At 41.0% G+C, this 16,059-nt stretch overlaps 1 protein-coding gene across 1 annotated transcript in view; it reads left to right on the forward strand.

The window, feature by feature from the left end:
* The window catches only part of PRKAR2A (protein kinase cAMP-dependent type II regulatory subunit alpha), a 60,352-nt gene extending 45,118 nt beyond the window's left edge, over window positions 1–15,234 (forward strand). Inside the window, exons 6-11 of the mRNA XM_082288892.1 lie at window positions 2,633–2,786; window positions 5,806–5,907; window positions 7,807–7,881; window positions 10,286–10,351; window positions 11,030–11,168; window positions 11,665–15,234. Of these exons, the coding sequence (XP_082145018.1) occupies window positions 2,633–2,786; window positions 5,806–5,907; window positions 7,807–7,881; window positions 10,286–10,351; window positions 11,030–11,168; window positions 11,665–11,798 (670 nt within the window). The 3' untranslated portion in view covers window positions 11,799–15,234. The remainder of the gene's footprint in view (window positions 1–2,632; window positions 2,787–5,805; window positions 5,908–7,806; window positions 7,882–10,285; window positions 10,352–11,029; window positions 11,169–11,664) is intronic.
* The last annotated feature ends 825 nt before the right edge of the window (window positions 15,235–16,059 follow it).

Here is a 16,059-nt window from a genome sequence, read left to right on the forward strand (position 1 = left end):
ATGAGTTTTAGCCTAAAATGAAGAAGTGAAATGGAACCTTATCTTAGATATTCAGGTAAATGCTTCTATGGTCTCTGTTCTACTGATGTAATGTTATTCCACAACAGGTTTTTTCTGTCAAGAGATAGTTGTGTTGGTTTTCAGGCTTTTAGGTTTTTGTTTTGTTTTATTCCCAAGTTAAAAGTATGTGGCAGAAAGGTTGTACAGTGGAGGAAATTAAATTTGGTGTTGTCTAGTGACACCATAGCAGCCTTTGCTGTGAAGTAACTCGGCTGCAGCTCTTTTGTTGGCTATTTGGTTATTAGGAATAACTTCTGCAGTTAGGAATTTTCAGTCCCTTCTCCCTTTCCAGTCTTCCTCCACCTCCCACTCACTTATTTTTTCATGCAAAAGAATAGCAGAATACTGGACCTTATGGAAAACCACAATATTTCCACTTGTTTGCAAGTGCAAGTTCGGAGGACTCTGGCTCTTTCATGAGTAGGCATGTCTTGTTACTCCCAAGTAATTAATGCCTAAATATTCCTGAGGATTAGTTTCTTTCTGTCTAAATGAACAGTGACTTTGTGTTCTGGCACAGGCCTTTTTTTCCTTCTACATGCAATACTTCCTCACCAGATGGCTCGTGTCAGTGTGTTTCACCATGCACAGAGGGGCAGCAGGCAGGGCAGGTGCAGCCTGAGGATGCAGCAGGTGTTTAGTGCCCTCTGCATGGAGGGGAGAGCTCAGAGGAATGTGCTGCATGGCTGAACATGGGATGCTCATCGCTGCTGAGGAGGCACCTGCTGGGTCTGTGCTGATGGACCAGTTATCACTCAGGAGGGGCAGCACTGGGCTCTGCTGCCTCTTGGAACAGACTGATCTACAATCTTGCTGAACTGCTTTTTTGCTTTTTTTTTTGCCTGAGGGTTTTATATTTTTTCATGTCAGTACTTTTCACTTGAGTCCTTGGGCTTGTAATGATTACCATCTCAACAATTACACTTTGGTCTGTTTTTATTCTTCTTATCTTGCAGGGCTTTAGCTCATGGACTCTCTCACAGCTCAGCAACAGTTTTCTCAGTAAAGCTGAGCCAAGGTCACTCAGTGTTGCCTCACCAGTTCAGTCCTTGGGCTAAAGACAGCTGAATGCTTGACTGAAGGTTACGTGGTTATAGTTATTTGGAAATAAATAGCACTAGTAAGTGACTTTCAGGCTGAAAGATGGGGAGAAGTTGTTGTTGCTTTTGCTTAAGGTGCTCACATCTGGCTCTTCCAGATCGAAAAAACAGCTCTGAAGGTTGTTGCCTCTGGTGCCTCTCAGAGAATCATTAAATAGATATCAGACATTACAAGAATTAGTGACACTTTCCATCGACACTAATCCTTTTCTAGTTTACTTTTAGTATGCTGCTGGTTTCTTACTCTCCTAGGTGTGAGTAAGCAGTAGAGTATAAGAGGTGTCTGCTAGGATTGTTACAGTCTCATGTGCCTGCCTTCCTCACCTTCCTCACCTAGTACCATTTCTGGTCATTCTTTTTCCTTTTTCTTTTTATGTGCCTGGTGATGTTGTGGGATATAATACTATTTCTTCTGACAAAGATCTGAACTTGTCAGGAAAATTATACCTGTATTCAGTTGCTTAAAGCCAGGAAGGTGTTCCCTACCTGCTTTTCTCCTGGGCATGATACATTTTGTGAAGTGTCTTAAGCCAGTGGGTAGTCCCTGAACAATCTTTGTTGCCATAGCTAAGAATTAATCAAGCCTACTCCAACTGTATTTTTAATTTATTCTTTAAAGCCCTAAGCATGACAGTCCTGAAGGTGTTACAGACACTTGTTTGACCTTCAAAGGGCTAGCTTTCTGTGCACAGCCTTTTTTTTTTTTAATAGGCAGTTCCTGTGGTGTAGTTTGATGCAGATTTGTGTCTTGACTTCTGACTCGCTGTACTTGTACCTGCACTTCATCAGAGTAATCTTTTGATTCTTTGTAAATTCTGGAATAATGTTCTCTTAACTTCATTATAATGTAGGAAGTGTGCCTCATGGAGAACAGGGCAAGGAAGGCCTTTCAAATTTTAACAGGTTACAGCTGGGTATGAAAAAAGTGCAAGGAGATGTCCAGTGGCTGGACCTCTTGATCTGTTCAGAGATCTTGGCTAGATATCAGAGGGTTTAGAGCATTTTGGGGTTATGATATACCCCAAGCTGAGACAAACCCATAGTAGCAAGCGAGCAGTTGGATTGAGTGTGTCCCAAAGGTCCTGCAGCAATGCTGTCACTGAGAAAATGGGTAGAGATGGATCTGAGTCACTCTAAAGAGGCCTCACTGGGTAACACACATGCTGTGAAATGTCACTCTTTAAAGATGATGAAACTACTTCTCACCTTGGCCAGAACAGCAACATCAAAATACTGTGCAGAGGAAACTGAGTAGATCCTGCTCGTATCTATCCACAGTGAAATGCTTTATTGAGACAATTATGGTGAAAATAGTGTAGATAGAAGCAGGCGAGAATCGGGCAATTGGAAAGCTCAAAAAGTTTCATCTCACACAGCAATAAAAGGACCATTTGCATAACAGCAAAAAGCTGTTTTCAAGATTTGTACTGGAATGTTGTCTAATAAAAAGTGTTTATTCTGTTGTTTTCCAGAGGACTGTATGATATTGTTGTAGCAAAAGACAACCAGTCTCGCTGTGTGGGCCGCTACGATAATCACGGCAGTTTTGGGGAACTGGCATTGATGTACAACACTCCTAGAGCTGCCACCATTATTGCCACAACAGAAGGAGCTCTTTGGGGACTGGTAAGGAGAGGAAGTTGCTCTTACATGCATAATATTTTAAGCAGTAACTCACTGTGTCCAGAGCTTCTCTTGGTATGGCTCCTCTGCTCATAGGTATTTTATCAGAGTCTGCTATCTCATCTCCTGGCATGATAGATCGATCCATTGTGCAAATCTTTTTGGCTGACTTGCTGGAACAACTTGTCTGTAAAAACTATATCACTAGTTCTATCTGTCCCTTTATAGTTTTGCTTTTGCTGTAATTGTGGCTTTTGTTAGGGGGGAAAAGAGCCTCCTGGTTTTGTTTTCGTCCTGCAGAGGACAGTGGAGGCATTAATGCACTTTTTTTTGGGAGGAGGAAACAATATCTGAATGATGTCCTTTATTTTCAACTCACCTTCCTACCGTTTTGTCTCTTGATGGAATGGGAAGGTGTTACATATTTTCTTGAGGGTGTTAGTAATTTGAAGAGGTCAGAAAACTGTCCAAAGCTTTGTTTTCCTTCACAATAAACTGTCATGATGTTTCTGGTCCCTTTCTGTTACCTTGGAAGAGGCTCTTGGGTCAGCATGACCTATGAGATACCAAGCTAAATGATGGTGTTGCTTTGTCTCTAGCCCAGCAGTGCTGAATGTGAAGCTGTAGCCATTAGTTTCCTTTTTTAGTTCTTTTCTCTGCACTATTTGGATGGGATTATTTTCCCAGTGCCCTCTTACTCATCTGTGAGGGTTGGCATAATAAGTGGATTGTACGATCAACCGAGCCTTTGAAGCAAACAAGTGTTGTGTGCTGTCTGTGTGCCCTGGGCTCCTCGGCAACTATCACTGGGGGTTGGCTGTGTGTTGTGACCTTGATTGTAGGACTGATAGGCTGTTACACATGGCTGTTTATGCAATCTCAACGCTTGCTGGGAGATCTGACTTCTCTTTTATTTGTGAGGTGAAAGAAAAGAGTTTGGTAAATCAACCAGGGAGTAATGTCAGAATCTCATTTCTGGAAGAAGGCAGAACAAAGCAGCTAGCTACAAACTGAGCTCATTTATAAAAGGAAGAAAATGAGAAGATGATTCTTTGTTCCAGTTTGCCTTTGAAAAGAACTGCATAAATTGGGTTAATTTTGGATTTAGTTTTTCTGTGATTATGTTCAATTAATTAGCAAGGTGTAGATGAACAGGGACCTCTTGCTAGTCATCTGTTAATGTGAACATTTTATTAACTAAGGCTGCATTTTGCTCTCAAACTTCAGTTATTTCTTCCAGTTATTCTGTTTGTTGCCATGTTTTATTGTACTATTTTGTCCCTGATGTAATTTAAACATATTTTTATTAGTCTGCAGAAGTCATTGCTAAAGCTCTTTGGTTATGTGCCATTTGGGAAGTGTGGATTACTCCTGCTGCATTGCAGGCTTAGGCCAACAGAAATCTGGAAGGCTCAGCACAAGGCAGTTATCACAGTGGGTCCCTTCTGGAGGAGGGAAGCATCCTCAGCCTTTGCTGCTGAATGTGTCTGGGGGAACCTCACTACCACATATGCTGCCTTCACATACTGCCTTCATGGCTTGGCTTTTTTTTATTCAAATACTGCTGCTTCTCCTCCCTCACTGATACTCTCAAGCAGGTGAATTCTGATTTTTTATGTTTTTACAATCCCCCCACCGTTTCTGCATCTTTCTGCTTCTCCAAACATGAACGTTTGAAGAGACTTTTACCACTGAAAAATGCCTTTAAAAACTGAAAAAATCCCTTATGCTTTATCATCTCTTGTTCTCCTTTGGATAACAGTAATACCGCCCTGCCTTTCATCTTCCTCACCCTTCAATTTTAAAGTTCCACTGGTATCACCTCTGTTAGTCCTTATTACACGTATTTGCAGCATGCATCCCTTAAAAATATCCGCTTACTTGAAAATACCTCTTCACCTCAAAATGCTGCTGCTTAGGTACCAGCTGATGGTTTTGGGAACCGGAGGAATGGCTCTCAGGATGTTTCTACTAACTGTAGGTTTTTTGGTACCATTTTCCTAGCCAAATTTCTGCTTCTTTCCTCTGACTTTCTGATTTTTACACTTACGGCCCCACCTGTGCAAGGCAAACTGCAGCTCTGGCTAGGTTCGCGATCCTGCGCGGATCCAGACGGGGCAGACGCTATGAGAAACACCTGGTGGGCAGGTGCCCTTCCCTTCAGGCTGTCCGTGCGGCTCGGTTGCAGCTCTCCCGAGGCCGTTCGGGCCGGTGTTTGCCGGGGCCGATCGCGGCGCTGTGCGGGCGGTCCCGGAGCGCGCTGTTGCCGCTGGGCCGCGGCGCTCCCGAGCCTTCGGGCCCGGCCAGGCCCCGGTGCCGCGCCCGCAGCGCCGCCCTGTGGCCGCGGGGCGCGGCGGGGCTGGGAGGGGGATTCTGCCCCGCGTTTGCGCTTCACGAACGCCCCGAGCAGTTCTTCCTTGCGGGCAGCTGGCACTCAGGAAGCGGTCCTTCCAGAAGCCGGCTCTTGGATCTGAGAAGGTGGAGTGAACAAGCATGCTGCTGTTTCATATTCTGTTCCTGACCTGTTTGAGACCCGTATGAATCTCCAACTTTTGCCTTCTGTGACTCAAGTAGAGAAGAATCCAATTCAGACTTAGTTCTGCAGCTGCCTTAACAAGTGCTGGAAATGCCAGTTTACAAGTGCTGGAAATGCCAGTTTTCACTGGCTTCAGCAGGAAGAGCCAAACTTCTTCATTTAATGCAGATGTATGAAAGATATATTACCAAACAGGCAAACAAAACCCCAAAACTCAACTGGGAAAAACAGTATAAGATAGAATAAAAATTGAATTCCTAAATGGTTGTCTGAGAAGGACCAGGTCTTACAGCTCCCTGTTTTTCAGTTTGTTATTGCCAGAAGTACTCTAACAGGAGCTGTTGCAGTCGCTTTTGGTATCACTTTAGCAGCTGCTTTCCCAGCCCTGGCGTTTGCTGTAAATACTCGTTCACGTTTGTCAGTTCTTTAAACAGGGACCATTTTGGTGAAGAGGAATAATGTATTTCTCTGTGCTGTTTCTTGCAGGATCGGGTGACGTTCAGAAGAATTATACTGAAAAACAACGCGAAGAAGAGGAAGACGTATGAATTATTTATTGAGTCTGTGCCCCTTCTTAAATCCTTGGAGGTAAAACCTCTCAGAGACATCTACATCAAATTCTTGCATTAGCAGTAGCTCCAGTCAGTGTTCCTGCTATATCAGAAACCTGTCATTTTTGCTCAGAACAAAATATTAAGTGCTGCTTTGGTATCACATAGATTATACAAATTAATTTGTATTGCTGAAATTATTTTGTTAATTTGTGTAATATATGATACTAAAGCAGCACTTAATATTTTGTTCTGAGCAAAAATTTGTATTGCTGAAATTGTTTTGGTTTTTTTTTCCCCAGATCCTTTAATCATGGTAGCAATTTGCTGATTTTTATCTCAGTCTGATTTTTTTAAAGTTCTTTACACAAAAAACCCCCCCACAAAACAAAAAAACACGTATATGTGTATCAGGGAACAGGTATCAAAGTGTAGTTTGGAACTCAGGGCTGTGGTTTCCTGTGAGGGTGTGATACTGAAGTAAGGATACAGTCACTGGGATATTTGGCCTTTATCAGCCAGAAATGGTTTTAAATTTGAGACAAAGGTGTGGGCTGTGGTTGTCTTGCTTTCAGCTTAACTGATATTCAGGAGTTAAACTGCTAAAGGGAAGCACTGCTACCTGGGAACACAATGACACTGTCCTGTTGGGGTGTGTGGTGCCTGACTTTAGGAACAGTGTGTAAATTGTCACTTCCACTGATTCACCCTGTATTGTCAGAGGGCTTTTGGAACTGACCAGTTTGTTTTGGCATTACTCTGTCTTTGCTTTAAACCATAATTTAACTTTTCTTTGTTTTCTTATACTAAGAAAATCTTTTCCAGCATTAATCTTTAGTATTTGAGCTCTTAATCCCTTTGGGAGAAGATTACAAAATTGTGAAGTGTCATTAGGTGTGAACAACAGCCTCTACTATGTATTATTTTGGACATATGTTGTAGCTGTGGAAGGGGTAGATTATACAACACCTTCTCTCTCAGTGCCTGGCTTAAACTGGTTCCATCAATGTGACTTTTTTTGAGCACAGAAATGACTCAAATATTTAAAGATACAGAAAAATAACTCATTAGCACTGGATGGCTTTTTGCATGACACATTTCAGTTGAATCATGCATGGACCAGAATTTGATTTCTCAAACATAGGCAAGAGGAAGGTGCATTTGGGGAATGAATGGATTGATTACAACTGAATCATCTGCTGAATTTTAACTGTTAGGATTTTCTTCCTTTCTTGGTATGATTTTTTGCACTGCTCTGAAGCAATGAAATTGTTTTGCGGGGTTCTAAATAGGTGGTGGGAAACACTGGAGATAACTCTTATTTCTCCCTTCCTGTTTGTGAAGAGTCAAGCATGTTTCCTGGCATGCCAGGTGGGGCCTCCTGCCCCTGCTGCTGGGCATCCCACTGCAGGGCCTGCTGACAGTTCACAGCCCTTGTCCTTGTCATGTCACCTTCCTGTTCACTCTAGGAATGAGTTCTTGGACACAATTCCTCCTACACACATGTTCAAGTATATGGTGGTTAAAATATTTAAAAAAATGTTTTGCTGGTATTTCTCATTTAAGTTTGTTCTTAGGAAGTTTATAACATTTTTTCTGAGTGTTTTCTTCAATTTTCAACTGAATATTAAAGAAAATTATTTTCCCCCCCCCTCCCCTTTGCTCTAAACCAGCCAAATCAGGTACTTTTTAACGTGGGGGGTAAGACAAGCACAGGGGTGGGACACTAGATCATTTATTTCCCTGTTGATTATGGTTGTCTTGAGACCTGTGTTGCACTACTACAACAATGTCATTTTGGGGCTGTATTTATAAATGTTGTGTTTGTGTGTCTAGTGAGCGCCTGTTCATTTCAGGAGGGGTCACAGAGATTCAGGAGAGTTCATAGAGATGAACTATAATTGATTATTATTTTTAATTTTCCTCTTTGTTCCAGGCATCAGAGCGAATGAAGATAGTGGATGTTATAGGAGAGAAGGTGTATCAAGATGGGGAACGTATCATTTCTCAGGTACTTGAAATCTAAACTTCTCTATATCATTCTCCTTTTTTTTTTTTTCTGTTTGGAATTGACTTGCAGAGTTCTATTACTTGGACCAACTTGGCATTTATTCTTTTAATATTTCTAATTTATTTAAACACTTCTTGAATGTTTGGGGAATGGACAGTATGTATTTTGCTGCAAATTTATTCTATTACTTTAGCTTCTGGGTATTTCTTCTCTCATCTATGTTTTATAAGTAGTCTTTGCATGGATTCAAGATGAGTGCGCCTTCAGAAGCCGAAATTAAATGTCTATGCAATTTTCCATGAAATCCCCCATCTAGAGTTTTCTTAGGCCCCTATGACCAGAAAAAACAAGGAGTCACTAGCTCTAAGAAACTGTCAGGGTTAATTGAAACCATTGTTTTTCCTTGTGCTTTCCTGAGGTATTTCAGTGGTGTGGTCTGGCTTCAGTTGACATCCTTTGGTGGCTGGTGAATGTTTTGTCTGCTGCAGTAGATCAAGGCCAGGGAAGTGGAACATGAAGCTGGATGAACTCAAGCTATAACTATGTGATTTTTTTTTGGCTGTGACACAAATAACTTTTTGGAACACTGTTACTGATGAAATACTGTAATTTTGCATCAAGTTTAGCGGTGGGTTGCTGTGTTGTAAAAGTGCTCTAGTTCAAGTAGAAGTTAATGCAAGAAAGGCTTCCCTGAAACTGCAGATTTGGTTACAACGTTGTTCTTGTTGTATAGACAGAATACGACTCCTTGATAGTGTCTTGAATAATTGATCTTAATTATCTTGAATGTCAGATAACTGAATATAGGAAACAGGTTTGCTGATAACTGTCGAATTACTTCACTCCAAAAATATCCTCAGTTTTTAAAGTTGAAACTCTTGTTGCTTGAGACCCTGAGAAAAGTGAACTCTCAGCAAAATCAGAGCTTATAAATCAGTCTCAAAACTGGGAATTCACACCATCAGTGGTCCAATTACACAATTGATTTTAATCTTTTTTAATAACTGAATTAAGGACAAAGATGTAATTATCCTTAAAAGGAGGATTAATAGTTTGGGTAGGTCTGGGTGATGGTAATACACTGTTAAAGACGATGGAATTCTGTGCTTGGAAAAGATATGATAACTCTTACATTACACCAGTTGCATCAATACCAGGAACTTTTCTCTTGTGAGTAGTTTTACATTTTAATTACCTTTCTGGAATTTGACCCTTCAGTTAAGGGCAGTAAGCTTTAAAGCACTTGAAAATTGTTAGTAGTGTTATGAGGGTGTCTCCCACTCAGTTTGTTTCCATTCTTTTTAAAAACAAAGTACTCTTTCAGTAGTTACTCTTTCAGAAGTTATCATAGAGCATTAGTTCATGCTGTGATAGGTGGCAACGGTGAATGAGAAGTTTGCACTGGATGACTTATGACCATCCCCAGGAAGCTTAGCTAAAGGCCTAATTTTTTCTATAACTCCATGTTTAAATCTTACATCATCTTCTCCCAGCCCATATTTCATACTCCAGTCACAACCATTTCTCTCCATCCTTCCCATCACATTTATCTCCTTGACCACTTGACTTAATGTCAGATTTCTCTCTCTCCTCACTTTGTTTCAGGTTTTTCTGCTGAGCTGCTCCCGTTCCCTTATCAGTCTGTTTTCCAGCCTTTGTCTCCCTGAAGCCTTTAGTCCCTTTGCTTTTGGTTTGTAGCAGGAGGCATGTTGCAGATCTCCACTCTGACTTCCAGCCCTATGCCAGGCCCACAGGGGCAAATACAGAGGGAAAGTCCTTTCTGTCACAGATAAAACTTTAAAATTATAAAGTGTTGGTGAAGCTCTCCAGAGCAGATGTAAACTGGGATCACTTGAGGATTTGACACATGATGAGGTTGAGAGAGATGTGAAAAATGTTCCAGAACCTCTCACAGGATGACAGAAGAGTTGAGGTTGGGAGGGACCCCTGGAAGTCACCTTGTCCAACCCCTCTGCTTAAGCAGGGCCACGGAGAGTTTAATGGAACTTCTTCCTGCTGAAAGAAACACAGTTGCTAAAACCCTGTTTAATTAAAATTTGCTTCTGGAATTTCTAGGTTCTGCTTAGTTTTACTGACTATTGCCTACTTCCATTGGGATCAGAAGATTTGCATTTAAGTGATTTTGCTATATATCATCAATCTCCTTTGTGTTTTCCTTTTCTCCTGCCCTCTTACTGAATGATGTGCACTAATAGTTCCTTCCCTGTGGGCTCCTCTGGTGTATTACCCAACCAGTCACCTTTTAATGTTAAGAATCTGAGTGTTTGTCAATTCTAGCAGATTTCTGCAGAAGACATAGTTCAAAGTGAATGCATTAATACCATTTATGCATACTTTCACAGTCAAATAAAAAAGAATTTATTTTACCTTTTCTTCTTCACAGGGCGACAAAGCAGACTGTTTTTACATTGTAGAATCTGGAGAAGTAAAAATCTTGATTAAAAGCAAGGTGAGATCAAATTGAGTGACTAGGCTTTGTATTAATCAATCCCTGATTTGACTGATTAATACAAGAGATGTGAAAAAGTCCACCCTGAGTTATTTTAACATAGATTTATTATGCTGATCATCATTATTCATGTGATGTAGGTTGTAAACTCCCATATCTGTTCTGAAGCAGCCAGAAGTCATTTTACTGAATTGCAAAGGTCTTTTGCTTCTGTGTGCTGCTCTGCAAACTAACCTGATACACTCTCCCTGGCCTTAAGGTTGGAGATGAAACTTTTCTTCCATGATTATAGAAGACTGCACATTACAAAACGTGGGGTCTGTTATCTCTAGTGACACACTAGATGTTGGCATTTGAATGGATCTCTGTACAGTCTGAAGCAGCCAGGGGAACAGCCTGTGGTGCATGATAAAGCCTGTGTTAGGCTAGGTAACAGCAGTTCCCAAAGCTGTAGCAGTAGATACCTGCCAGCCTCAAAACTTGTGGGCTGGCACGTGTTTTTCTTACCAAGCTTCCAATTGAACATGTTGTTGAGGTGTTCCACCATGACTTGGGAGCAGCTAGGTTAAAGACCTGAAACCAAGGAGCTGTTGTACATGTGTAAAGTATCTGGGATTAACTGCAGCCTTGTGCAAGGACAGAACTGTGTGCAAATAATGAAACTGCATTGTTTGACAGACTATGACGAGTAAAGAAGCTAATCAAGAAGTGGAGATTGCCCGGTGTCACAGAGGGCAGTATTTTGGAGAGCTTGCACTTGTTACCAACAAACCGAGAGCAGCCTCTGCCTATGCTGTTGGGGAGGTCAAATGTTTAGGTAAGCAGATGGTCTATGTTTGCAGTCATCCTTTTCTGTTCTTTGCTTGTGTCATGGTCTGTGCTTGAGTGAGCAGCCATTCAAAACCCAGCAACTGTTTGGTAATTGGCAGTCAGATTCCAGAAGCCAGGAGCATGGGCTGGAGTGGAGCTCCAAGTGGAAGTTGCTTCCTCATGGCAGATTCTCTATTTTCTCTGTGTGTGGCCTGTACTTGTCACACATAGCCTTTAGGTCGTCTTTTAATATCACTGTGGGGTGTATTTGGCTTCTGTATTTATCCTTGAGATCAAGTTTCTATTTCATTAATCTTGTTTCTCCAAATAACAGTACAGAGGGAAATCAGAAATGTGATTCCTGTTTCTGTTGAATGAGGTTTCTGTTGAAGCCTCAGCCCTAAGTGGGTTCAACTGAAGGTTGGTGTTCTGAATTCAAAAACCAGATTGGTATTTGGTATCCTTTTTGACACAGTCTTGTTTTCACCTCTGTTCCATTACAGTCATGGATGTGCAAGCATTTGAGAGGTTGCTTGGACCCTGCATGGACATTATGAAGAGGAATATAACACATTACGAGGAGCAACTGGTGGCAATGTTTGGCTCTAGCATGGACCTGATGGATCCAGGGAATTAGGCACAGGGTACCTCAATGCCTTCTTAGTTCAAGACACAGAAAAGCCTCCTATCAGCAACACAACTCACAAGGACAACGGACACTACGGAACAGTTACTTCTGCTGTTTTCTTGGGCATTTTAGAAACCATAAACAAGTCTCAGCACAGATGGATTGCTCACTCCCTGCCTCCACTTTGCTGCTGATACTTCATTATTAGACCTAGATTAAAGATGATTCTAACCCTATGTTCACTTGGTTCAGAATGGCATCTGTCCAACAGTTCAAGTGCCTGATACGAAACCCAAAGTGTGCAAGATATAGAAGCCTCCTTCCTTCTGGGTGTTACTGTTGGGATAAATTGTCCCATCAGATTCTGTAGTGGGAGGTTGCTTGTTCTGCAGAGGCAGCCTGTGGAATACAAGCCTTTTACAGGCTGATTTCCCTCATCTGAAGCTTTCCTTACACAATATCAAATTTGCTTTTAATTGTAGCATCTGGGTTTGAAGTTAAAGTATCAATGGAACCAATGAATAAGATGGCACTGAAGTTTTGGTCCACCTGCTTAAAGGAGCAGGTAATAAATATAAAGAGCTCTTTAAACCAAGTAAACTTGAGCTGGGGACATGGGAGAGTCTGCTTAGCAACCAGATGCAGAAAATGTATTTTAAGTGTTTTCTGAGCAGCAAAGAAAATTGGTTTACTCTATGGTGTCCAACAAAGTGCAGTGGTTCAGATCAAATGGCCTGAAGGTGTCATAATTGTCATCTCCCCAAATTTGCTCCTTGTTCCTGACACTAAGTACATTTTGTGGTGGTGAGATCACAATATATGACCTTCTCTTGCTTACAGAGATCCTTTATACTGCTACATTTCCCAGGGTGCAGTTGTTGACTGGGTCAGTTTTAAAGCTTTTTAAGGAGGTGAATGTTTTGTAATTTAAATGAAGACTACTTCTGTACTTGTTTGCAGGAGCTTCCCCTAGTCCTAACATTTCACAGTATTTTAACTTCATTAGACACTTGATTGCTTCCAAATATCACGTTGATTTGCCAAACTTTTCAAAAGTTGGCAACATTTGACTTTGTAAAGCAGATGTCTTTGCTAACTACGCAGTTGGTGTGCTTGAGGAGTCTTTTTGGTTTAGGTGATAACTAAGCTAATGATCTAAAATACCTGTTAAATTTGCAGCATTTATTAGGTAGATTCTGTTTCAATAGCTTTAAGGACCTTAATTGGCATATGGCTGAGATTTTATCAGGGTATTATCTAAATAAGAGTCAGACCATAAGAAGGACATTTTTATGGTGTACAAATAGAATATATATATTAAGACATTGAATTTGGAGGTAATAAATCTAGTAACCCTTTGAATTTGCATTCTTCCACAGGTCATGCAAAACATACTGGTGTTTTATGGGGTTATAAAATTTTAATTGTGAATAGTAGTGTAACAGAACCTGCTCTTTTTATTCACGGCCATGTAAGCAAGAATGGAAGGATGCTAATCTTGAATTCCTGCTTTTAATTATTACAGTGGACATTTCTCTAAGACATGAGATGCTTAGCATCACAGAGTTGGTTTCTGGACACTTTTTTCCCCATACTGGATGAGCTTCTCCCATTTCCTGCAATATGAGTAAGATGGAAAGTTGATAAATTTGAATGACTGTTGTCCAGTTACTGTAATTGCAGTCATATTTTTATATAATGCAAATGATTTGTAATGGACACCACAGAACTTGGTGTTTCCATATTATTAAAGTCCTGGTCGTGATGTCTAGTGGCTGTTCAAACTGCATGTATTTTAGAACAGTGAATTTCCCTTGCTTTCCTGGGCTGTTTCTTTGTCATAAATTACAGCCAAAGAAGCAGCAGGTACTTTTCACTCATGCTTCCAAGGTTTAACACCAAAGACAAAAATAATTGTTTTCATCACAGAATTTAAAAAACCAAACAAAACCCAAACGAAACCAACAAAAAAAAAGACTAAAAAAAAGAAAAAAAACCACTCATCAGCTCCTTGCAGTGATAGCAGATATAACTTTAAGATACTTTGGGCTCCATGACAAAGGGTGTTTCTGAAGCCAGCTTGTGACTGTCCTGTGAACCAAACATGAACTGGTCTCTGAACCAGCCTGAGCTTCTGTGCTGCCTAAACTGTCATGTGAGCTAAAGAGAAACTTGCTGTGAATAATCACCAGCTGGCCTTTGTTGCTCCCAGGCAGAATATCCTCTCCTTTATCCAGAGGAGATTGGCAGGTTGGGCTGTCTTACAGATGGATTCTAGTTCTTAATGCCTTTGGTTCTGTGCAGGACAGGACTGTAACCTCAGCACAGGCAAACACAGGCAGTTGTTCCGAAGCTTAACCAAAAACCAGGCAAGGAAGGCAGGATTTGATGGCTTCTAAAATTCAAAGGAAAAGATGAGAATATAAAATCAAAAGATTGGGATCCCATTGTGAACAAAAACAAGCTTTTGAAATTTTACCTTTCTCTGGGCTCCCTGGAGCAATGGCATACTGGCCAATGCCATCCTGCATCCAGGGTCCGTGCAGCATCATTCCATGGTGTAGAGAGGCAGCTGACTTGGAGCTGATCCATTTAAGAATGATAATGTGCAATGTGCCTGATTAGTTTAGTCTAGTTTAACCAGCCTGTTTGTACAGTTTTGGAGCATGAAGGTAGTGGAAGAAGCTTTGGTGAGATACTCAGTATTGCCAGGAATCTGGTTAGAGCACCAGCAGTGAGCAAAATTGGGCCATGTGCGAGTGCTGATACCAAGTCCAGGGAGCGAGTACAGCACCTACCTGTGACCATCTGCCCCATCCCTGTATCTCAGCTCATTGCTTTACACTCTGTTCATTGCAGTTGTTACTGAGAATAAGCCCAGGTGTTTTGTTACCACTCAGTGTTCAATAAATCTGCCACAGAGTCTCTGAAATTGGCACTAAAGAGGGATTTAGTTTTTAATAAAACAACTCAGCAGCAAAGTGGGCACAGAGGATCATGTTCTCGGGGCTTAGAGGAAGACAGATCTCCTGTTTGTGATCCCTGCTTGTGATTGTTGTGAAGTCAGTTAGAGGAGCTTTCAGTGGTTAAATATCCTGGCACTTGGTATTTCTGTCTAATGTCACAGCACAGGTTTGACAATGTAAAAGAACAGAAAAGGGCAGAAGTGCTCTTTTCTTAGAAATAAAAGTGCAAAACTTAAAACTTTAAAAACAAAGTGCAATTTTGCACAGAGGGCAAAAAACCTCCGAAACCCCTTTGAATGTCACTTCCATTCTTTATTTTCCATTGGCTGAAAGCAGACTCTTGTTCTTGACTTGTATTTGTAAACTAGTCTTGCCAAAATACAAACACGTTGGGTTTTTTCACTTCAGATAATTTTTATTGTTACAGTCGTTGCTGATCATTTTAACTTTTTTCAAACCATAAATTTTATTTCAAGAGACCTTCCCTGTGGATTCCTCCTGGCACTCTGCAGCACTACACTGCTATTTCAAGAGGCAAGAGAAAGTCACCTCACAGGAGACACTCAACACAGCTTAGCTGGCTGGAGCTAATAATGCGCTACTAATTTTCCTCTGTGGGGCAGGAGGGGAATTAAATTCTGCATAAAGTTGCTACCTCAAGGCTCCAAGTGCTTTTAAAGGTCTTTCACTTGGGAGAATTCAATAAGACAGTTCTTAAAATTGGTCTGTTCTTTTGAGTGAAATGTTTTTTTTAATTGATTCATTGAGGGACCCTTATTTTAATTCATTTTATTTTTACTACTTGATTCTCAAAGGATGAACAGCTGCAAAGTTTGGTTCTTGCACTGTAGTGTCGAACACGAAAGAAAAATATCTGCCATATAAACATATGGTTTTAACAAGTTAAACCACTCTGGGGTTCAGCTTCACTTTTGGTTAATAAAAAACTGACCTGTTGTGTCCAGCCTTCCTGTACAGTCCTGTGTGTGCTCGTTATTGACTCGCTGCAGCTGACACAACCCCCAGCCTTACAGCAGCTCCCTGGATACACTTGGAATGCCTGAGTTCCTGTTGCCAGAGCCTCACAGAGAGCAGCACTTGCCCTACTGCAATAACCAAAAGAGATTTTGTACAGCACCTGATCTCCAAGTTTTGCTGCTTGGTGATGAAATTTTACTAATATCCTAAAAGTAATACCAACTTCTGTAGGTACTGTTGGTCCCAATAAAACTGGCTGCTCTGATAAGTCTGCCAAATTATCGTAGAACTGATTTACTGAGCATTGCAATAACTGGTTCTCAGTT

This window comes from Coloeus monedula (assembly GCF_965178545.1).
Source record: "Coloeus monedula genome assembly, chromosome: 11".
Taxonomy (NCBI): domain Eukaryota; kingdom Metazoa; phylum Chordata; class Aves; order Passeriformes; family Corvidae; genus Coloeus; species Coloeus monedula.